The sequence below is a fragment of the Canis lupus genome, chromosome 14 (assembly GCF_048164855.1).
Source record: "Canis lupus baileyi chromosome 14, mCanLup2.hap1, whole genome shotgun sequence".
In the NCBI taxonomy this organism is placed as follows: domain Eukaryota; kingdom Metazoa; phylum Chordata; class Mammalia; order Carnivora; family Canidae; genus Canis; species Canis lupus.
In genome coordinates, this window is record NC_132851.1 from 23,264,370 (window position 1) to 23,288,150 (window position 23,781).

Below are 23,781 nucleotides of genomic sequence, written 5' to 3' on the forward strand. Positions count from 1 at the left end.
GTGGCTGAGGGGGAAATAAAGAGTCTGAGCTACAAGAATGTGAAGCCTGAAGATGTGGGCTTGGGTGTACTCAGTGCAAAAAGGGCACGATCCCCTCTGCTCCGCTGTACCAGTGTCCTCTCCTCACTGGTGCCCTGAGGGATCCTCAACCACAGCTGAGGACGTTGCCCAGCATGGAAAGGCCAGGGCTCCTCCTTAGAATGGTTGCATTCTGGGTTCACAAGGGGAAATGCCGCTCCCTGGGTCCCGCTCAGCTTTGTCACCTGTGCCCCTTAGCAGACAGGTGTGGGCAGAGTCTTCCCTTGTTGCTCATAAAAATAAGTCTTCACTTCCACCCTTGACCACTCTCCTCCACGGGACTCAAACCCAAGCCAGTGGGAGGGGCAACACAGTTACAATTTTCTGTGCTGAGATCATTCTCAACACTCAAACGGTAGACTTCAGAGATGCCATCCCTCCCATTCTCCTTCTCCCTGGATGTCAGCTCTACTTGTTTCAAAACACATCTCCCTTCACTTTTACCCACAAAATGGAAGGGCCCCCCGTCTCAGCCCATGCATTGGGACACTCAACATGGCCAGCTCCCCAGTCTGCCTTCCTTTAACAATTCCTACTCCTAATAAACAAATTGTTTCTGGACTCCCAAATTAATATTTGTTTAGTGCAATTCCAATCAAAGTTCTCTTTTTTAATTTATTTATTCATGAGAGACAGAGAGAGAAGCAGAGACATAGGCAGAGGGAGAAGCAGGCTCCCTGCAGGGAGCCCAGTGTGGGACTCGATCCCAGGACCCCAGGATCACGACCTGAGCCAAAGGCAGACGCTTAACCACTGAGCCACCCAGGTGCCCCCTAATCAGAATTTTAACCAGGTTTTATTTTGCAGGTGACTCTGATTTATCAAAATTGATTTATGTGATTAGGTGACCAAAGTAACCCAGAAATGTTTACAGAAGAAGAATAATAAGGAGGAATTCACACTCCCAGATATTAAAATATACTCTAATCTACCAAAAAAAAAATTAAGTGAGACATTGAGTCTCAATAGCTAGATAAGAGGCACAGAATAGATGACCCAGAAACACCCTAGTATATATAAAAATTTAATGTATGACAAAGATGATTTCACAAATTAGTGAGAAAACATAACACAATACATGCGATGAGATAATTGGTAACTTTCCAGAAAAATGATAGAATTGTATCTTATAGCTTAACCCAAGATCAATTCAATTTTAGATGAGTTAAATGTAACATATAAAGCTAAAACACTCTAAGAAAACATAGAATATGTCTCAGCCGTCAAAGCAGAGAATCACCTTTTTTTTGGTGTGCAAGTGATTTTTATTTATTTAATATTTCTGTTAAAGTATAATGGACGTATAATATCCTGTTTCAGACACACATCATAGTGATTCCCTGTTTCTCGTCATTATGAAATGGCTCCCATGATAAGTCCAGTTACCACCAGTCACCATACAAAGTAAATACAGTATCATTGACTATATTCCCTATGCTATACATTATATCCCCAGGACTTACTTTTTTGTAAGTGAAAATTTGCACCACTTAATCATTAATTAGCTAGTTCATGTGCCCCCCAAACCCTCTCCTCTCTGGTAACCTGCAGTTTGTTTCTAATAACCAGGAATCACTTCCTACATATAAAATCACAATGCAAGGAGACACACACAAAAAAAAAAGGTGGGTGAATTTGCTGCCTAAATCTTCAAATTTTTACATATAAAACATGAAAAACACCGTACACAAAAGTAAACGGTAAATGATAGACTAGAAACATTTCGCAACAAATATAATAAAGTACTGATACTCAATCTAGAGAAAACTTGTGAATTAATAATAAAACCGCTGAGCATCACACATAAAAATGGCATAAATAAGCAATTCAAAAAGAAAGAACACACATGGCAAGTAGATCTCTGAAAACAGTTCAACCTGATTAGCAATCAAGGAAAGCACATTAAGACGGTTTAACCCCATCTACTCGGGAAAGCTTTTTCATGGTCATATTTCATGTAGGCAGAGTGGTAAGTTGGGCATTCTCATTCGCTGCCAGGGGAAGATTTGGCTGATGCAAAAGTTGGCCATAGGAGTCTAGAAAACCTAAACGTGCATACTCTTTGACCCAGTGCTTCTATTTCTCAGCATTCATTCATCCAAAGTTGGTTATCAGAAATAAGGACTCAGGGTGTTGACTATTATATCACTGAGGAGAGCCAAAAATTGGAAATAACTTAAATGTCCAACAAAAGTTGAATGGCTAAATACATCACATGTGGTATAGCCCTACAAGATAATACCATGCAGCCATTTTCTTAAATCATCATTTTGCTCAATATTTACGGAAATGAGGAAGCTTTCAAGTGAACTGAGGGAACTCTAATATTTGGGGTGATTTTTTTTTTCTTCTTTATACTTCAAAGCATTTTTCTGGATTTTTCTCTACTGGTGATTTTACTCTTATGATAAGAAACAAAAGTGACTATCCATTTCCTAATGCCCATATAAACACCACTTGCCAGCCTCAGGTACGCATCTTGCTTCTGATGTACCGTCAATTAAAGTAGCTTGAGAGCCCAGTGACATCTCGTCTTTGACATCCCCTCCACCACCCCGCCCACCATGCAGCGCCTTTGTAGCTTTTCTGTTTGCCTCTAAACATGAACGAGTGACTTGCACCCTCGTTTGCTTGCTCCGGGCCAGTTCCTATTGCCCTTTCCAAAGAAAGGAAGAGAAGAATATGATCCTTCATTTTTATGCTGCACCCAGTCTTGACATCTGTGCTTACTTAGGTGTTTGCTTTGTTTGGAGTGCCAGTTGGGATGGGTTAGAAAGAAATGCTAGTTTCTTCTGCCTTATGGAAAAACACTGACCCCATCTTTGTTCTTGTCCCACAGATATGATGCTGCCTCTTGTGTGTAGCCGTTGGAGCAGTTACAATTTTCTGTGCTGAGATCATTCTCAACACTCAAACGTTAGACTTCAGCATTCAAGGGAAGCCAAAGCCATTGGAGGGGGAATAAAGCCCAAAGCCTTTTAAAATCTAACTTGTCCCAAAAATTTCACTGCCCCTTCCCCACCTGCCCACCCCAGCCCCCAAATTAAGCTATTGCACACAGACAGGCAGCATGGCGAGCAAGCGAAAATCCACAACCCCGTGCATGGTTCGGACATCACAAGTAGTAGAACAAGATGTGCCCGAGGAAGCAGACAGGGCCAAAGATAAAGGAATCAGCACGCCACAGCCTGAAGCAGCCAAGGACAGTTGGACAGTGGAACCTGAAAACTCTTCCAAAGAAAATGAAGTGATAGAGGTGAAATCTACAGGGGAAAACCAATCCAAAAAACTCCAGGGTGGTTACGAATGCAAATACTGCCCCTACTCCACGCAAAACCTGAACGAGTTCACGGAGCATGTCGACATGCAGCACCCCAACGTGATTCTCAACCCCCTTTACGTGTGTGCCGAATGTAACTTCACAACCAAAAAGTACGACTCGTTGTCTGACCACAACTCCAAGTTCCATCCCGGGGAGACCAACTTCAAGCTGAAGCTGATCAAGCGCAATAATCAGACTGTCTTAGAGCAGTCCATCGAAGCCACCAACCACGTCGTGTCCATCACCACCAGCGGCCCTGCGAGCGGTGACAGTGATCCTGGAATCTCAGTGAGTAAAACGCCCATCATGAAGCCAGGGAAACCAAAAGCCGATGCCAAGAAGGTGCCCAAGAAGCCCGAGGAGGCCACCCCCGAGAACCACGTGGAAGGGACTGCCCGCCTGGTGACAGACGCGGCGGAGATCCTCTCGAGACTTGGAGGCGTGGAGCTCCTCCAGGACACCTTAGGGCACGTCATGCCTTCTGTCCAGCTCCCACCAAATATCAACCTTGTCCCCAAGGTCCCCGTCCCGCTGAACACTACCAAATACAACTCCGCCCTGGACACGAATGCCACCATGATCAACTCCTTCAACAAATTCCCTTACCCAACCCAGGCTGAGTTGTCCTGGCTCACAGCTGCTTCCAAACACCCAGAAGAGCACATCAGAATCTGGTTTGCCACACAGCGCTTAAAGCACGGCATCAGCTGGTCCCCAGAGGAGGTGGAGGAGGCCCGGAAAAAGATGTTCAATGGCACGATCCAGTCGGTACCCCCGACGATCACCGTGCTGCCGGCGCAGTTGGCCCCCACAAAGGTGTCACAGCCCATCCTCCAGACAGCTCTCCCTTGCCAGATTCTCGGCCAGACCAGCCTGGTGCTGACTCAGGTGACGAGCGGGTCAGCAACCGTCTCTTGCTCCCCCATCACGCTCGCCGTGGCCGGAGTGACCAACCACGGCCAAAAGAGACCGTTGGTGACTCCCCAAGCTGCCCCCGAGCCCAAGCGTCCACACGTCGCCCAGGTGCCGGAGCCCCCACCCAAGGCGGCCAACCCCTCGCTGACCCCGGCCAGCGACCGCAAGAAGACAAAGGAGCAGATCGCGCATCTCAAGGCGAGCTTTCTCCAGAGCCAGTTCCCTGACGACGCCGAGGTCTACAGGCTCATCGAGGTGACCGGCCTGGCCAGGAGCGAGATCAAGAAGTGGTTCAGCGATCACCGGTACCGATGTCAGAGAGGCATCGTCCACATCACCAGCGAATCCCTTGCCAAAGACCAGTTGGCCATCGCGGCCTCCCGACACGGCCGCACGTACCACGCGTACCCGGACTTTGCCCCGCAGAAATTCAAAGAGAAGACACAGGGTCAGGTTAAAATCCTGGAAGACAGCTTTCTGAAAAGCTCTTTCCCGACCCAGGTGGAACTGGAGAGGCTAAGGGGGGAGACGAAACTGAGCAGGAGAGAGATTGAATCGTGGTTCTCGGAGAGAAGGAAGCTCCGGGACAGCATGGAACAATCGATCCTGGATTCCATGGGGACTGGCAAAAAAGGCCAAGATGTGGCGGCCCCCAATGGTGCTCTGTCTCGGCTCGACCAGCTCTCTGGTGTCCAGTTAGCCAGCTCTCTGGCCAGCCCTTCACCAGCAATGACGAAAAGTCAGGAACAGGTACACCTCCTGAGGAGCACGTTTGCAAGAACCCAGTGGCCTACGCCCCAGGAGTATGACCAGCTGGCCGCAAAGACCGGCCTGGTCCGAACTGAGATTGTGCGTTGGTTCAAGGAGAACAGGTGCTTGCTAAAAACCGGGCCCTTGAAGTGGATGGAGCAGGACCAGCACCCGCACACGGCGGGCGAGCAGGCCTACGACGCGGCGCAGAGGCGGGCGGCGAAAGCCGTGGCCGCTGAGAGCCCAAAGAACGGGAGCGAGGTGGGTCCGCAGCATTACAAGGACCCCAGAAAGCTCTGCGAAGAGGACTTGGAGAAGCTGGTACCCAGGGTGAAAGTGGGCAACGAGCAGGGGAAAGACGGTGCGCCGGCAAAGCCTTCAGAAGCCACCTCGGACAGGTCAGAGGGCAGCAGCCGGGATGGCCAGGGCAGCGACGAAAACGAGGAGTCGGGCGTTGTGGATTGGGTGGAGGTCACGGTCGGAGAGGAGGACGCCGTCTCGGACAGGTCCGACAGCTGGAGCCAGGCCGCAGCCGAAGGCACCGCGGACCTGGCCGGCTCGGACTCAGACAGCATCCCGGCCGAGGCTGGCCAGGCCTAACAGGTACCGAACCTCACCTGTTCCACCCAGGGAACAGGGGGAGGGTGCTGGCTCGCTTTCTTTTTATGGTCGGGGGCAGTATAGGTTGTAGGGGACAGAGATGCTGACCCAGACCATGGGTTCTTTGTAACAGTTGTTGTTTTTAAAGCCTTTTTTTTTTATTTCATTTATTTATTCATGAGAGACACAGAGAGAGAGAGAGGCAGAGACACAGGCAGAGGGAGAAGCAGGCTCCATGCAGGGAGCCCGACGTGGGACTCGATCCCGGGTCTCCGGGACCACGACCTGGGCTGAAGGCGGCGCTAAACCGCTGAGCCACCTGGGCTGCCCAAAAGTTGTTGTTTTTAAAAGAAGAAAAGTAGTGATGCCAGCTGGCCAGGTCGGAGGGCTCAGAGGGGTCCCGCAGGACCAGCCGAGAGGGTCCTGGGTCCTGGGCTCCATGTAGAATGGCAATCAGATGTGAACCAGCAGGAGGTAAGAGCAGGGTTTACTGAAGGGAGAGGGAGAGGGGGAGAGAGAAAGAGAGAGAGAGAGAGAGAACAGATACAGAGGGAGTGTCTGGGAGACTCAGAAAATTAAGGAGCATGAGTCTCATCTTCGCTTGGGGTCTGGGGTTTTTATTGATGAGTGTGGTCTGGTGCACGTGTCCTCTCAGGCATCCAGGAGTTGTTCAGAACAAGGACAGGGGCAGGTGTCATCATAAGTCACTCATTCCCTGGAGCCAAGGGGTCTTGACATCAAGATGTCTAGCGCCAGTGGTCTAGAATAGGCATATGCACAGGATGGCCTCGCCCCGTCATTCCTGAGATGTTATTAGAAGACTCCAGAGAAATCATTAACTCCTTGCCCCTGACAAGGAGGACATACATTAAGGCGTGTGTAGGGCGGGGTGCAGGTCCTAGCGAGGATAGAAGCAGGACAGGGAGCAAAAAGCAGATTTTTATGGACTCCTTCAGTCTCCCTGTGTCACTAGGGGCTGGTAGATTTTGTGTGCTCATTTGCAAGGCTGTGCCCATGGGTGACAGTGCTGCTGCCTGTGGCCTGTTTTGGACACCACACTTGGGGGCCTATCCATTCGAAAGTCTAGATGCCGTTGCAGCAAGGACACATCCTCTGCCTGCTTTGTGTTCACTGCCGTAAGAATCAAAGGTGAAAAGGATGTATCTTTCCCTTTTTCTTCCCCCTTTTTTTTTTTTTCATTTTCTTTCCTTTTTGGATTTTCAAGAGTACTTAACCAAGTTTCCTGGCTAGAGATTTGGGGTTGTTTTGCTTTCACCTGGCAGGTTTGGGTATTTGCCTTGTCATGGCTAAAGGAAGGGTTAGAGCGCATCTCACTAAGTAACCCAGCTCATAATTGTGCTGATTGGGTCCCTAGAACCCCTTCAGTCTGGAAGAGACTGATGTAAATTAGGCCTGTAGAGCCACAAAAGCCTGGGAAGGGAGGTTACCATGGTTACTAATGGCCATGTCATCCACATGATGGGACATGCCACCCAAGCCCTGGTGTTTGTGCTTTCAGGAGAGGTCTGTGCAAATCAAGGCCTAAAAGCCCAGCAGCTTGCTTGGTGGTAGATTTAGAATAGAGGGGGCAGCAGAGAGAGGGGTTCAAGAAGCAAAGATCACCTTAGCCAAAGCCAAAACATTCCAAGGGCAGCTTGGAAGTAGGAGGAAGACATGAGATTTACAATCTGCCCAGATTGGCTTCTCCAGAGGTCACTTAAAAGGCAATAGAAGGGGGGACACCTTCCCCCCACCACCACCATCCTAGGATATCATCTTTAAAAATAATGAAATAAAAAATAATAATAATGAAATAAAGGTAAGAACCTCCTGAATGATTGATAAGGTCCCAGAGGGAGCCCTGGAAATTATCATACCTCTTTATTAAGGAGTTCGGACAACTTTGGCTGGTCATGCCACTCATTAATTCATTTATTTCGTAGTAAGATGAGGGGCCTGGCAACAAAATGAAGTCTTCTAGAAACGTTGTTTTAGCCAATTCCATCAGCAGTGAAACTGGCTGAAAGGGAAATTTAAGGAACAGCCAATTGTAGATGCCATCAAGTCTTTTTGCACCGCCACCCCACCCCTGACTTCTCAGGAGGGAGTGGTAATTGGTTACAGGCCAGGATGCAGCATGGGGCGGGGTGGAGGGGCTAGTGATAGGAGGGGGCCAAGGCTTGGAGGCTCCCAGTGGCTATCAACTGCCCCCCACCATCTGGCAAGCTTGGTTCCTCCCTCTGGCTATTTTTCTGCTTTCTTCTGAGACTCTACCAGCCCAGCCCACATCTCCCTTGCTGAAATGAGGGAGCCATTTCTTTGGTCCAATCAGAATCTGCCTGAAAGCTCCTAGCTTGCCTTGTTCTTCTATCCTTGACCTTTTCCAGTGCATGACAGGAGTCTCCGTGACTGCTTTCTCCTCCTACCGTGGACTAGACGATAGGGTTCAGTCCAATTCAGCAAATCCCTGCTGCACACCTACTGTGTGCCGGGCTCTGTGCTCAGCACCAGAGATAACAGGGTAAAGAAGACAGATGAGAGTCCTCACTCACATGGAGCTCAGTCAGGCCAAGGACAGAGGAAATTGCTCTTGCCTTTACTAACCGGGGCGATCCATGGTGTGGTGGGGACCTGCACAGCTGTGCAGAGGAGCACACAAGAGGATCACCAGACTGAGGGCAGGGCAGGCTTCCTGGAGGAAGGGACATCCATCTCGGGGCCTGGCAGAGGGGAAGGAGTTAGCCAGTGCACCCACAAGGCAGTGTGGTTCATGTGGAAAGAACAGACAGGCAAAGCTCCAGAGACAAAAGAAGGAGTGGTACAGTTGAGGAGCAAGAGAGTCTGGGCATAGCCAGAAAGCTGAGATGGGGATTCAGCAGACGAGGAGGAAGGACAACGGGATGAAAAGACGGTGGTTTTCCCCAGCAGACTAAGCTATTCTGATCCTGTCGTGTTGCCGAGTTTGAATATAAGAATGCTAAGTGTCCCTGAATCCCAGAGTGAGCTGAGATGGCACCTCCAGATCCCCGTTCCGGAGCGGGGGTCATCTAGGGGTGGCAACTCCCCAGAGGCCCTGGAGACCACCTGTCCCCATCTGTTCCCTAAGCTGTACCACCACCAACAGTTGAAAACGCCCATCCAGCGTTGGCAGCCACTGTGCCTGCCCCTGACCCGAGGCCCAGAGAAACAAAGTGGGGAGGCAATGCTCTCACCGTGGAGAGAAGCTTTGGAGGAGGGCAGAAGGGTGGAAGGGGGGTGCAAGGGGTCCTGAGGAGCCGAGGCTGAGCCGGGTGCTCTCATTACAGATGATCTCACTCAGCGCTCCTAATGACGCTGACAGGTAAGCATTTCTAGATTTTTTTTTTTTTAAGATTTATTTACCCACTTTAGAGAGAGAAAGAATAACAGGAGGGGAGCAGAGGGAGAGACAAAAATCAGCAGACTCCCTGCTAAGCGCAGAGCCCGACTCAGGGCTCGATCCCACGCCCCTGAGATCATGACCTGAGCCAAAATCAGGAATCGGGACGTGCAACCAACTGAGCCACCCAAGTGCCTCTCTAGATTTTTATAAAACCCAGAAACGGAGTCTCAGAAACCAAGGAACTTATCCACCTTCTCCCAGCCAGCGCCCCAGTTCCGCTCCAGAGCCCTGGCTCCTACTGCTGTCTCTGCCTCTCTCTTTCTGACAGAAGTCCCCATTTCTGGCTGACCCACCCCCCAAGGGGTAGGGTTGGGAGGAGAGAATTCCCAGGGTGTTTATAACTGACAACTAAGCACTAGATAATTCTGAGATGAAGGAGCTAGCTGTTTTTCTTCCCTTCTCTCCTCCACAAAAAAAAAAGAGGAACACCCAGGAACCCCCTTCTATGTTTCTTTATGGCAAACGCCACAAGTATGAGCTGAAAAATGTTCCCAAACAAGATGCTAAGATTTACTCAACACCTGGTGACATCTGACATCCCTAATTGGCTTCCTGATATTTCCGAGGTGCCGCTCTATGGAGAAACAGGCGGCCTGCGGTCCACGCTGGTGGTGGCATCCTGCACAGAGGCACCCCTTAAAGGAACCTTTCAACTTGGAAGAAATCCCTCCAAATTACTTCACAGCTTTTATGAACTGAACACATGGGTCTCTTGAAATTCATAAATATTCAGCGATGCCTTTATTTAAACACATATTTATTTAGGAAACTGTAGTTGAGTTCAGTTGTTACACATATAATAATCCTGAAAATAATGCACAGTTTGGGCTTCAAAAAAGGTGTTATGGGATGTATATATGAGACGGAGCGAGAGAGGGTGACCTGAGTGAGCAGCTGAGAGCAGACCCCAGGGTTCCCCTACCTTCTGAGTTAAGCATCCCCCTCTGCTAAAGCTTTGAAAGGCTCATCATGACAGCGTATGACCAGGCCAGGGTCCCCCAGCCTTGAGGTTAGACAGAAAGGTAAGGAGTCCTTTCCAAACCTTGAATTGTGTCGTGTTGATTCAACCTCTGGGTCCCGTTATTGAGCCATCCATTGAGAGACCTGTCCTGGTGAGAGGCTGAACGGTAAATTCCTCCTTTCCGAAAAATGAGTCAGAATACTTGAGCCACACATTGCCAAACATATGCCTCGATGTTTGGCCAGATGGAATATCCCAGTACTCCTACTACTGAGAGTTTCTATTTACTGGTATATGCCATGTGCTTGGGATTCTTCTAAGCACATCCAGTAAATCATTTAAACGTCCCTTCATCCCTGCAAGACAGGTATGGCTTTCTTCCCATTTTGCAGAGGGCAGAACTGAGGCTCAGAGAGACTTGCCGTGGGCTCCTCAGCCAGCAGCAGGTAGAGCCTGGGGCCCACCTCTCATCAATCAGGCCAGGGCCTGACCCAGCCACAGTGGCACCACCATGACAGCTCAGGCCAGACCAACCGGACTTGACCATTTCTCAATTCTATACACAATTACTCATCCACGAGTTTGGTTGCCTCCCAGTTTCTGACGATTTCCAACTCGTGATTAGGGATGGCTTTGGAGAAGAGATCAATTTGGTGAAATGTTAGAAAAACATTTTCCATGGTTCAGCTTGCTTTAAAAATCCAAGGCTACCAAGTGTTGCATCCTGGCTATAAGTTAGGGTACAGGCTGTGTGTGTGCCCCCACGATCTGTTCAGATTAGCTGTCTAAATACAGATATTTGAATGTGTGGATGGATAGTTGGATGGATGGATGGATGGATGGATGGATGGATGGATGGATGGATGGAAGGAAGGAAATGTAATTATCTGTTTCCCTGTCTTTCCTCTACGAGACCACTGAACTCAGGGACTATATCTCATTAATATCTGAGTCTCCGGGGCCCGATTCAGAGCGAGTGCATAATAGCGATGTATTGAACCACCCTGAGAATTAGCAAACATCGTTGGCTCTCAATTGTCTGGAATCTGGTATTTCAGGCCTCTGCTTTTCCTCATTGTTTTCCATCACCCAGTAGCTTTGTTGGCTGACAGCAAGCAGAGGAGAGGGGTTGGGGACTGGTTGCTTCCCATGTGTGTGAGCAGCTCCAGGAAAAAGTCTGCTGGCAAACCCATCCCTGGGTGTTTGCTGGGTGATGCTTCTCAGGACCGCCCATTAGCCTCGCTGCCCCGGCACCTAATGGAGAGTGAACTGTTACCACTTCCATTTACCTAATTCTGGAGCTTCTTGTGTTAGGAATTCTCACTGTGCTTTGGGCAGCTTGTAGCAATGTTAGGGACCGTGAAGTCTAAGTTCCTTCATTTGTCAGAGGAGGGACTCAGGTCTAAGGAGAGGAAGTAACTGGTCCAGAGGCATCCATCCTAAGTGACTTGGCTCACTGATGCATCAGGTATTTGTGGAATGGCTACAGCATGCCAGACTCTGGGAGGCTGTGGTGCCCAGCACGTCCTCATGGAGCCCACAGTCTAGCGAGGGATGAAGCTTTAAGGCAACAAAAAGGAAAGATTGTCATGCTGACAAGTTTTTTGAAGGAAAGGTACATGGTCTGTGAGAATATAGAATAGGGGAATTTGACTTGATTTAGGTGGTTGGGGGGAAGCTTCTCTGAAGAGATAATAAATGAATTGGAATCCAAAACAGTCAAGTACAAGTTGGCTGAGAGAGAGGAGAGGACCAGCATTCCAGGGAGAAGACATAGCATACTCCAAGGCCCTGAGGCTAGAGGAGACCTAAAGCATCAGGGGACCTAGATGGGGGCCATTGTGGCTGTGATTTGCCTAAATTCACACTTCATACACATGCAGGGGTTAAAAGCCAGTGTGCTAAGTGGACTCCCATATAATCCAAATTTCCCTTGAAACTCCGCTACTTCACCAATAAAGAAGACTCTGTGTGACTCTGTGTGTATGATTCTATAGAGAAAGGTCAAGACATTCTTGAGATACTCCAGGAAAGAGTCAAAGGAAAGTCATGTTGCAGATATCTGGGTGTTCAGTCCTTTCTGCCCTCACGGAACTTTATTCTCTCTTACTAATAAGTTTCCGCAAGCTTAACACTTAACGATATTAGCCAACCAGGGCTGCCAGAAGAGAAGGCCACAGACTGGGTGGGTGGCTCAAACAACAGACACTTATTTCCTCACTGTCCTGGAGGGTGAAAGTTCGAGATCCAGGTACCTGCAGTGTTGGTTACTGGTGAGGCCTCTCTCCTTGGCTTGCAGACAGCCACCTTGTCTCTGTGTGTGCCCTCCTGGTCTTTCCTCTGTGCATGTGCACTCCTGGTGTCTCTTCCTCTTCTTCTAAGGACATTGGGGCCCCAGCCTATGGCTTCGTTTACCCGTAATTACCTCTTTGTAGGTCCATCTCCTAAAACGGTCGTATTGGGAGCTGGGTCTCAACAGATGAATGGTGGGGGAAGGGACATAATTCAGTCCGTAGTACTAATAGAGTTGTCTGTTGTCGTCAGTATGAAATGAAATAATACAGGTGAAATCCCCCACAGCCGGGAGGAGGCAGGGTCGGGGGGGTGGCATTAGCATCAGCAAATGCTCAGCTGCTCACTCTGAAAGGACACTTTTCTATATGGAGAAGAACTTGGCCCAATGCTTCCTGCCTTCCCAAGTTGACTTTTTCAGTTGGGACCCCACCGGTACAAGCTCATGCCATCAGGTGTTAACTGCATCTCAGGGGTGGGTGTGGGGAGCAGAAGCAAGGGGTAATATGCTAAGCCCCGACCCACAGGGGCTCAGCATGCGTTGACAACTCTCTGAAGTCAACATTATTTCTTATTTTCATTTTATGGTAGGGGAAAATGAGGCACAGAAAGGCACCCCATCCGAGATCATTGAGCTAGAAACTGGGGGAGCTGGCACTCAAACCCCAGTCCACATGCATAAACACTAGGCGTGTGCCCAGTGTTTGCCACGATTCCAGTTGCTCAAATTCTTTGGACACCTCTGGTTAATGGATGATGATATCCTCTGGTGGAAAAAGAGCCGGAAAAGCCAGGAGCCCCTTTGATTCCTTCTGCCATGGAGGCTCCTTACAAGCAGCCTGGGGGAGATCTGCCTGGCTTATGAGTCTCAGAAATTTCCCCAAGCCCAGGGGCTCCCCATACTGTTGCAGGGCAAGCGCATTGGCCAGACATGCCTGAGCTGACCACGGCCTGGCATGAGAACAATTTGGGATGAAATGGCGTCTTCCTGGTCCCCTGGGAAATTGCTTAATCCCGTTCCCTGCCACCATGTGTTCCTTTTCCCACTTCTAATTAAAATCAGACCATGCCCCCCTCTCAAGAAAAGAAAGTTTGACTCAAATATTATTAAGATAATAAATCACGATCACAGTGCTTGTTTTTCTTCCTCACGGAGCCCCGTGTTACTCTCTCCTGAGTCCGCAGGGCTTAGGGAAATCCCTACAGGGAAAATTAAAGAGACACAGAAACAGAAAGGTATCACATGGGGAAAGAATTCTAATTTTTTTCATGTTTCCCCAACGGGTAAAATAATAAAGAAGCGGCTTTTGCTAAAGAATTAGATAGTAGTTTTTAACCCTCTAAGTTGTCCCCAAGATAGAAAGAGACCACTATGGAGGCAAAGGGCCCCCTGTCCTGGGCACATTCAGGGAGAAGCTGGACATCTGCTTGGTAGAGATGTTTGAACAGTGGCCATAAGCAAAGGGCCTGGTGACCTTGCTGGTTCCTCCCGAAGCTGATAACCGGTGCTCGGAGATCAAGTCATCAATTCATCGGGTCAGGTCACTGGTTCTCTGCAGTGAGGACTGTCCCCTGGCCTAGTGGTAAGATTGCAGACAGAAGCCTAGGGGATTAGCGAGAGGCCACAAGGTCAAAATCACTGCGCTACTCTAAGATAAAAACCCGGAATGGGAGCTGTCACCAACCTTGTGTCACCAGCCACCCCTCTCAAAGCACCGAGCTTTTCCCGTGTTTCACTCACAAATGAACCTTGGAGTACACGGTGTGGGCCAGACCCAGCCGAGGAGCGGGGCCAGGGGCCAGTGGGGGACGCCGTGGGCCCCATCCACGACCTCACGGGGCGTACAGTTAACCAGGCACTTTGAAGACTCCGTGATACGGTTGTGCTAGGGAAGCCCTAGGGCAGGAGCCCTTCCCAAGGAGACCTGAGGACCCTTGGGAGCAAGGCCTTCCAGGGAAGCAGCCTCTGGCTAGCCCGGGCTGCCCACGGGGGAGGCGACCAGGCCGCGGCTGTGCCCTGCACGGGGACACCACCCTACCTTCTGTTTCCAGCGGCTTCCCAGCCTCGCTTTGAGAGCACTGCTAGCTCCCACAGTCCTGCCCACCGCTACCCGCCCTGGAGAGGTCAGAGGAGACTTGAGGTCCAACGGCTCCAAGGTGCCCCCAAGGCCCCAGAGCCACCCACAAACATCCGGGGTCTCTCCTTCTCTCCAGGTCACCCTTTTGCCCTTGCAGTCTGTTTTAGGATTTGTTTTTGTTTTTTTTAAGATTGTATTTATTTATTCATGAGAGACAGACAGAGAGAGAGAGAGAGGCAGAGACACAGGCAGTGGGAGAAGCAGGCTCCGTGCAGGGAGCCCGACGTGGGACTCGATCCCGGGGCTCTGGGACCAGGCCCTGGGCTGAAGGCGGCACTAAGCCACCGAGCCACCCGGGCTGCCCAAGGGTGTTTTGTTTGTTTTGTATTTTTTAAGGGGTTTGTTCATTCAGTGTCTTTTCTTCATGAATACATCTGGTTGGAGGATTTTGTATGTTCATGTCCACAAGAAACGACCCAGGGAATCCTAAGCACCCTAATACTGAGGTATATCTAAAAGTGTGAGCGTCTATGCCATTCACTTGAAGAGACAGGGTTCAGTTCCATTTTTGAGGGGGAGTGAAAGAAAATAGGCCTCCTCTATGCACATGTGCGTACCCGCGCACACACGCGTGAGCTCGCTTACACCTAAAGCCCCAATTTTACACCGGGCCTTCCTCAAGGAGAAATGAAGCGGGATTTCGGGAGCACCTGCATGCTTTGCACTCCTCGTCGGTAACCGTCCCAGCAGGCCAGCAGGTGTGAAGCAGGGAAGTGATGTCAGGGAGGTTAAGGGACTGACACGGACACCCAGCTAGGAAGTGGCAGACGCAGGATCCCGGCCACCGGGCTCCTTCCACTCTGAGCCACCACAGCCAACACCCACAGTCCTGCGCTGAGCTGGTGCTCTTCAGCCTGGCCGGGAGAAGGACGAGCAGTAGCTGTCTGCCCACCGTGGGCCTTGCTTCCTGGAGTCCGGAGAACTGTTCGGGTGGACATCCAACCAGGGGCAGTCGCCTGTGCAAGGGGGGCAAGAGACCCAGTTTGCTGGGGAGAACCCAGTTCCTTGGGGGAGCACTGGAGGAGGCTGGCTGTGGTCCCGGTGCCCGCCCAGGGGTGCGTGTGGCGCTCCATGGGATCGGCCAGAGCCCTGTGGTCCTCTCGGGGCGCCCGGAATCGCCAGCCCCTGCCCTCACAGCAGACGTGCTCTCTCTCCCCTGTCCCCAGGTGGCTCCATGCGTGTGCGACATGGAGCCTGGACCAGCACCAGGTGTGAGAGCAGCAGTTCATGTGGGACTGGCTTGGAGGATGCAGGCTCCAGCACTTACGATTTGCCTGCCGTTGTTTAATCTCTCTGAGCCCTCATTTCTCCCCGGCGTGGCGGGCCTATCGGTTGCCTACCTCCTGGGCTACCGTAAGGAACAGACGAGAAGCAGCAGCACCTAGCATCAGGCCTGGCTCATAGCAAGTAGGAGAGAAATACCAGCTACTGTCACTGCTGTCACAAGCAGGGTGGTTTTGTGCTGCTGAGAAGTCGTACGACTTGGGGAGCTCACCCTTCCCCCCCCAGCTCCCCTCTTTCTCCTGGTGAACTGAGTGATGTTGGCAGCACCGCACGTAAGGACCCCCTTGGCTCTTACGATCCAGTGACTTTTGCTGGGTCACTCTTAGGCAGTAGTGGGTCCCAAGGACATCCCTGGACTCTGCTTTCAACCACAGACCTTTCTTTCACAAGCTGGCTTTTTTTTTTTTTTTTTAAGATTTATTTATTTATTCATGAGACACGCAGAGAGGCAGAGACACAGGCAGAGGGAGAAGCAGGCTTTCTGCCGGGAGCCCAATGCAGGACTCGATACCAGGACCCCGGGGTCACACCCTGAGCCGAAGGCAGACGCTCAACCACTGAGCCCCCCAGGTGCCCCTACAAGCTGGCTTCTTTACTCCAGCATTGAGTCCCCATGTCAGGAGAACTTAGGACATGTGGGTACATTTGACCTCCAGACACTGGGAACCAGTGACAACAGATGGTCTGCTGGGGCCTCTGGCCGAGCAGTCCAGCCCGCTTGCTCCTGGCACCCCATGCCAAAGCACCTCTCAGGGCCCCCCCTCCACTCCTTTCTCAGCCAGAGAAGTGGTTGAGCAGCACCGGTCCTACCAGGAGGGAGGCAAAGGAAAAGCCAGTGGCCGCAGAAATCAGCAGATTTGATCCCCATCCAGCCCGTCGTGGATTACTAGCAGTACCCTTTACAGCCCTGGGCCCTCCCCGGGAGTCCCGTCCCAGGAGCTCCAGATCCTGGGAGCCCACAGGGTGACAGTGGTGGTCTGTCTTCACTCCCTAGGGCTGCCTTCAAGGCCCACAAAGTTCACACAACAGAAATGCATCCCCTCACAGTTCTGGATTCTGGAAGCCTGGTGTTGGCAGGGTTGGTTTCTTTCTGGGGGTCCTAAGGGAGAGTCTGTTCCACGCCTCTCTCCTAGCTTCTGGGGGTAGCTGGCAGTCCTTGGCATCCCTAGGCTTGTGGATGCATCACCAGGGTCTCTGTCCTTGTCCTCACGCGGTGTTCTTCCAGTGTGAATCTGTGTCCTGATGTCCTGTTTATAATGTCACCAGCCATAGGGCATTAGGGACCACCCCCAAGGACCTCCTTTTAACTTGATTACTCACTCCGTGAAGAAACTTCCAAATCGGGTTACATTCTGAGACACTAGGGATGAGGACATCACTATATCTTGTTGGGGAGACACCATTCAACTCATCAGAGGGCCCTTGTACTGTTTTCATAACTTCAGAGAAGATAAGAATTAAGCATTTCTCCCTACGGACTCTTCATAAATACTGTTTGTATGTTTTGAGCACAGACTCTGGAGATGGTCTGGGTGTGAATCCTGACTGGGCCATTTCCTAGCTGTATAATCTTGGGCAAAGTCTTCATCCTCCCTGTGCTCAGTTTCCTCAGCTGTAAAATGGGAATAATGGCCACACTCCCATGAACATCAAACTAAAAATGCATGGACGCCTGGGTGGCTCAGTGGTTGAGCGTCTGCCTTTGGCTCAGGTCTTGATCCCAGGGTCCCGGGATCGAGTCCCACATCAGGGTCCTTGCATGGAGCCTGCTGCTCCCTCTGCCTGTGTCTCTGCCTCTCTCTCTCTCTCTCTCTCTGTGTCTCCCATGAATAAATAAATAAAATCTTTAAAAGAATACATTTAAAATGTTTCATCTTGTCAAGATCAATGTTACATATCCGACCATGCTAGGAAAAGGCTGCACCTAACAAAAACAACAAAAACATGTAATAGTATGTAGTATATACTCACTGTGTACAATACTTACTACGTAATCGTGTTCTGGACACTGTTCCAAACGCCGGTGCATGTGTCAGCTTAATTAATCATCGCAGCAAACCCCATTATTTCCCATTTTACAGTAGCAAAAACTAAACCCTAGAGAGATTAAGTCACATGCTTACAGCTCTACTGTCAGTAATCAGAACAGTTAGGCCCCAAATCCAGGTTTGTCGGACTCTGGAACCTCTTAGGAACCCCTGTGACCCGCTGCCCCTCCAGGAATAAGGAAAGGGCCTCACAATGATGTAAAGAATCCCAGGCCACCGCCTCCACTTCCCAGAAAAATCATCCTGTTTTCAAAGGCCTGATTCGGGGGGCACTTCCTGGGATGTCACACTGTGCTCAGGAAAACACATTCCTTTTTAAACACTGGCCCCAAACTTGGGCACTCGTCTGTCCTCCCAGCCCCAGGATGGCTTTGGACGGGGGCCCTCCCCCAGGAGAGCCAGGAAGAGCCACCCCAGCCTCCTGCCACCCAGGGAACCATCATCTGACGTCTTGTCTCTGGTTTTGTGTCGTCTTTCTAGGGGAGTGCAGCGGAACTGCCAATGCTGATAAAGGGGACGCTCTGTCTTTGATGAGAGAAGAGAACCTCCCTCCCCGGCCGGCCTCGGGCCTCCACCCTGGCCAGAGACTCCAAGTGCAACTGCCTGGCTGCGTGCGCTGCGGGTGCAGGAAGCCCAGCCTCACGCACCCCGCCCAGAGGACCGGTGGGAATTGTTCATAGTGCCAAAGTCCTACTACTGCGTTTTCAATGGGTCCCTGTAAATAGTTTGCTCCTCTGCCCTGGCCCCCACCTCTTGCGATACTGGAAACAATTTGTACAATGTGGGAATTTTGTTACCTTTTTAATCAAGGGCAACCTCCTTTTCCAGCACTACCATTGTAAGGTCTTTTTCCAGGAGGGAGGGCTGATCACATGTGCTTTTCTCTTTTTTCCTTTTCTTTTTTTTTTTCTTTTTTTTTTTTTTTGATCTTTATTTTATTAATTTTGGGGGAGGGGGGATGTTAGCACTAGTGCCGTTATATCTACTGGATTTTAGGTAGGGAGAGTTGATTTTTTTTTTTTTTAAGTAGTTTGAAATTTGGGAGATTTCTCCGTGGGGAAAGCTAGGATTTGGGCACCTGTCTCAACTTTGAGAGGGTTCGCAGATGGCAGATCTTCTGGATCAAACCCATTTCCAGTCCTTCCCCCAGCCACCCCTGGGGTCCCTGTTTAGCCACGCACAGGGCTTTCCAAACCGCCAATGGATAGATCTGGCTTCTAGACCACCTGGCCTCTCTGGCTGACCTTGGGCTGAGCCAGCACCAGAGACCCGGGGAGCAGATGGCTCCCCTCTTTCAGCCTCTTTTCAGATACCAGCAGAAAGGGCTCCCACCTTTTTAGCATTATCATTACTTTGACAAAACTAAAACAAAAAGAGGTCTTCCTATCTAGATGGTACAAAGATGAACAGCTTTGGTTTTGACTTCTGTTCCTGACTGGCTTTTCTCCGTGTGGTTATTTGACAAGATTTCAGCTTGAAGCCTCAACCATGAATTGATTTTTGTTTGTTTGTGTGTTTGTTTTGGGCCAATTTTAGATTCCTGAGTGCACTTTTCTTTTTTTCCAGTTAGTCCTAACTTTTAAAGAAGAAAAACCAAGAGACAGATCTGGTGTAAATGTTGCAATATGAATTGTGTTTGCAACCCATTGCCCCCCACTGCCCCCCATTTGGGTACACTGCACAAATAAAATGCTAGGGAGTTCGGGGAAAGAAAAACCATTTTTTCTAACTTGTTGCTCATTTGTTGTAACTCAATAAAGCAAAGACTAAACATTTTTATAACCTTTTCCTCTGCTCCTCATTCTTCATTGCCATCTGGCTCCTAGGGCATGCATGAGGGTTCCGACTCAGCCACCCCCCATTTCAGAGTGGTTATGACAGATTCACTTGACATTTCTCATTTTCTGTCTCAGTGAGGTCCGACAGCACAAATGGGGCTTTAAAAACAGGGCACAAATGTTGATGTGGAAATCTGTCATCTCTCTTTGACACGGAGGAGTGAGTGATAGGCCCTCCTTCCTCCAGGGTCTTCACAAATAGATTCATAAAAGACTGCAGAGTGGGAATGAGATCTGTGGGCCACGTACAGCACCACTGCTCGCACTCAGGTGACCCAAGGTAAGTCACTTCCCTCCTCCAACTGCTGATGACTGGTGACTAGGACACTGCCATTTCTTGGAGAAGGCTGGCTTTTGTGTCTCTGCCCAGGTAAGATTTAAAGAGTCCCTCACTCTGCAGAGAAAGGGGAACCCTCATACACTGCCAGTGGGAATGCAAGCTGGTGCAGCCCCTCTGGAAAACAGTGTGGAGGTTCCTCAAGAAGTTAAAAATAGAGCTACCCTATGACCCTACGATTACCCTATAAAATACCTTACAATTACCCTACGAAATACTCTAAGATTGCACTACTGGGTATTTAGATACTGATGTAGTGATCCAAAGGGGCACCTGCACCCCAATGTTGATAGCAGCAATGTGCACAACAGCCAAACTGTGGAAAGAGCCCAGATGTCCATTGACAAATGAATGGATAAAGAAGATGTGGTCTATATATACAATGGAATATTACTCAGCTGAAATCTTGCCATTTGCAATGCCATGGGTGGAACTAGAGGGTATTATGCTAAGTGAAATCAGTCAGAGAAAGACAGTTATCATATGATCTCACTCATATGTGGAATTTTTTTTTAAGATTTTATTTATTTATTCATGAGAGACACAGAGTGGGGAGAACAGAGACACAGGCAGAGGGAGAAGCAGGCTCCATGCAGGGAGCCTGATGTGGGACTCCATCCCGGGACTCCAGGATCACGCCCTGGGCCGAAGTCAGCGCTAAACCCCTGAGCCACCCCAGTTGCCCTCATATATGGAATTTAAGAAACACAACAGGAGCACAAGAGAAAGGAAGGAAAAATAAAACAAGACAAAATCAGAGGGAAACAAACCATTAGAGACTCATAATCATAGGATACAAACTGAGGGTCACTGGAGGGAGGGGGGTGGGGTAACTGGGTGATGGGCACTAAGGAGGGCACGTGATGTGATGAGCACTGGGTGTCATATAAGACTGAGGAATCGCTGACCACTCTGACACCAATAATATACTGTATGTTAATTAATTGAATTTAAATTTAAAATCTTAGATTAAAATAAAATAAAAAGAGTCCCTTACTGTTGAACCGTGACACTCATCTACCTAGTAGTTTTCAAACTTGGGTAGGCCCCAGAATCACCTGGAAGGGCTAAAGTTTTTGATTCAGTGGGTCTGGAGTAAGATCTGAGACTGCGTTGCTAACAAGTTTCCAGGTGAGGCTGCTGCTGCTGGTCCAGGGAACCCACTTTGGGAATCTCTGGTCTCCGCATTTAATTTTCCAGGGACGAATGGACTTTGGCCAGTTTATCTAAACTAAGCATGTGTATAAAGCGTGTAGGAGCATATCCTTCCATAGTCTTCCCGCTCCCCCCCCCCCCCGCCCCCAGGAAACATCGAAGAATCAGGGATTCTGGATAAGTTGGCCTTCTCTGGAAGATGCGCTCAATGTTGGATATCGTAGAGTTCTGGCCTTTGGCTGGAAAACCATGCATTCCTGCAACAGCTACCGTCTGTGGCCTCCAGATGCCTTGGAGATACCTGCCCGCTAATCTCACCTCTTTTTCATTCTCCATCCCCTGGTCTCCTACATAGTCAGGAGGCAGCAATGCCTTCTGCTTAGTGGAATCTGCTCAGTCCCCACCACCTGCCCCAAAGCTCATGCTCCAGACACCACACTCCACCTGGACCACCAGAAGAGCACCTGTCCTCTGTCCAAATGTCACCTGCCTTCCATGACTCGCTTCCCGCAGGACAAGAGGAGACAGAGGCAAGCAAGCCCCCTCCAGGAACAAAACATAAGGAACCAAAGGGTTCCTTTGTGCCAGTGCCAACCCTGGACATGCAGGATCCTGAGAGCGGGCACCTCCTTAAATTTTGCATCCTCGGTGCCATACTTGCCTCACCCTGGCCCTGCCTATCTGCCACACCTTCCTCCAACTTTGCTTTTATTTTCCTCCCTCTTGCTTTTCGCAACATGTCATCATATATGTTTACTGTCTTTTGCATCCCACTGCATTGCAAGCTCCACGAGGACAAGGACTGTGTCTATCTTGTTCTCTCTCCCACATCCTCTGGCCCTAGCACAGTGTCAGGCATGTAGGAGATGCTCCCTAAATATTTGTGGGGTGGATGGATGGTGGCTGGATGGTGGCTGGCTGGCTGGATGGATGGATAGATGAAGAGTACCAGCTCTGCAGTCAGACAAACCCAAGTTTGAATCCTTTTGAGCTCTCTGGTTCAAAAGCTAGGTGGTCTTGTGAGGTTTACTCAACTTTTGTCTTGGCCTACTCCCTCATCTGAGACCTAGAGGTGCAGATCTTTGTCCTGGGGCCAGTGTGAGGGTTAACTGAGCTCAAGTACGCAAAGTACCCAGCACACAGGTGCTCTACAAAAGCTCATTCCCCTCTTACTGCTCTGACTGGGGAGTGACACGGGGCCAGGCAGTGTGAGGCTGTGCCTTTCCATCCCTGGTGGGGAGGGGGGGGATGCTTGTGTGAGAAAGCAAACAGGAAGAAGCTAGATCCAGGTCTACGAGATAATATTCCAGACACCTGTGCTTCTGGCTTTGGAGACATTTCCATGTTCAGCCAATACTCTCCTTCCTCCCCTTCACCCCCAAACTCTCCCTACACCCCTCTTCCAAAAAAAAAAAATCCCAAAAATCCAACATGCAATTTTCTTATTAGGAAAAAAAAGTAAGAGGTGGCTGTGGCTGACTCCTGCCTAGTCCCTGCCAGCACGCCTTCCCTGTGTGTTCCCAGCACCGGACCTGCCACAGACCTCGTCTCCCCCACACTGTCCTGTCCTTCTGACCCCTTAGTGAATGTCAGGCCAAACTCTGCCTCCAGCTTCTCCCTGGGCAGGCATCTGCCTTCCGCTCCTGCGATTACTGCCCTTGGGGTTCCCCTTGCCGCTCTCAAGCAAGGTAAATAAATTCTTCAAGCAAAGCAGCATGAGATGCTATCAAATGCCTGAAGAAACCAAAGGGAAAACCAAGCCAGAACATTTGTCTTTTATTTTAATTTCTGCACCAAAGAGAAAGCCTTGATAATTGGTTGCAGTGAAAACACACAGGGAAGACGGTTGTGCTCTTTTAAGCATCCAGCAAAATATGTCAGGCTATCTTTGCTCGCCTGGGAGCGATGAGCGGGGGGCGGAAGCTAGGAGAGAATCTTAAGGGGGAGACCCGGACAGGATTCTTCTTGAGGTGCAGAGAGTAGTGGTGGCCCTTGAACAGCTGCTGCTTCTGTCTGTCTCGTGCCTCTTTGCACTCCCCTCGCTTCCTGTGGGGTTCCACTCAGCTCCCCCTCCACTCATCTGATTCTGGGGTGCAGCCCACTGCATGAGCCATGGCGCTCCGGCCCCCTGTCCAAGCCAGGTGCAGGGCGGAGCAGGGGCGCAGGGCTGGGGGAGAGAGCTCCCTCTTCCCATTTAGATGACAGTGTGTTATTAGCTTGCTGCCACCAGCAGCGGAAGCCCGTGCCCGAGACAGGAGGCCAGTAGGTAGGAAGGAAGAGGAAAAAAAAAAAAAAATCAAGAAAAGGAGCAGAAGAGCAACCAGACAAAGGTGGTTGGTCTTGATCATGGCAATGGCAACATCCTTTGAGTCCCTGGACCCTGCCATTCCCCAGGCCAGCATCCTGTCTTTCCAGTTTTGTAAAAACTAACATATTTCTCTTTTTGACTTAAGCCAAAAACCTGTTACTAGAAACTCACTTCTGACGGGTGGATGAGATGATGAGATAAAAATGGAAGGAAAGACACTACAAGTACACAGCCACCTGTGGCTGGCGGCTCCCAGGATGGATGGCTCACCTCTGAGTCCTTGCTACTCGGGCGTGCTCCCCTGCTCCGTGCTTGTACTCCGGGGGGCGGGGGG

The 23,781-nt window shown here is 50.0% G+C and overlaps 1 protein-coding gene across 3 annotated transcripts in view; it reads left to right on the forward strand.

The window, feature by feature from the left end:
• The window catches only part of ZHX2 (zinc fingers and homeoboxes 2), a 161,647-nt gene extending 142,056 nt beyond the window's left edge, over positions 1 to 19,591 (forward strand). For 2 of the 3 annotated variants that reach the window (XM_072774363.1, XM_072774365.1), the window contains exons 3-4: positions 2,918 to 5,668; positions 18,290 to 19,591. In XM_072774363.1, the coding sequence (XP_072630464.1) occupies positions 3,149 to 5,665 (2,517 nt within the window). In that variant the 5' untranslated portion in view covers positions 2,918 to 3,148 and the 3' untranslated portion in view covers positions 5,666 to 5,668; positions 18,290 to 19,591. Of the gene's footprint in view, positions 1 to 2,917; positions 5,669 to 8,970; positions 9,006 to 18,289 lie in introns of all 3 variants that reach the window. The other variant, XM_072774364.1, reaches the window with a different exon arrangement.
• Positions 19,592 to 23,781: the final 4,190 nt, after the last annotated feature.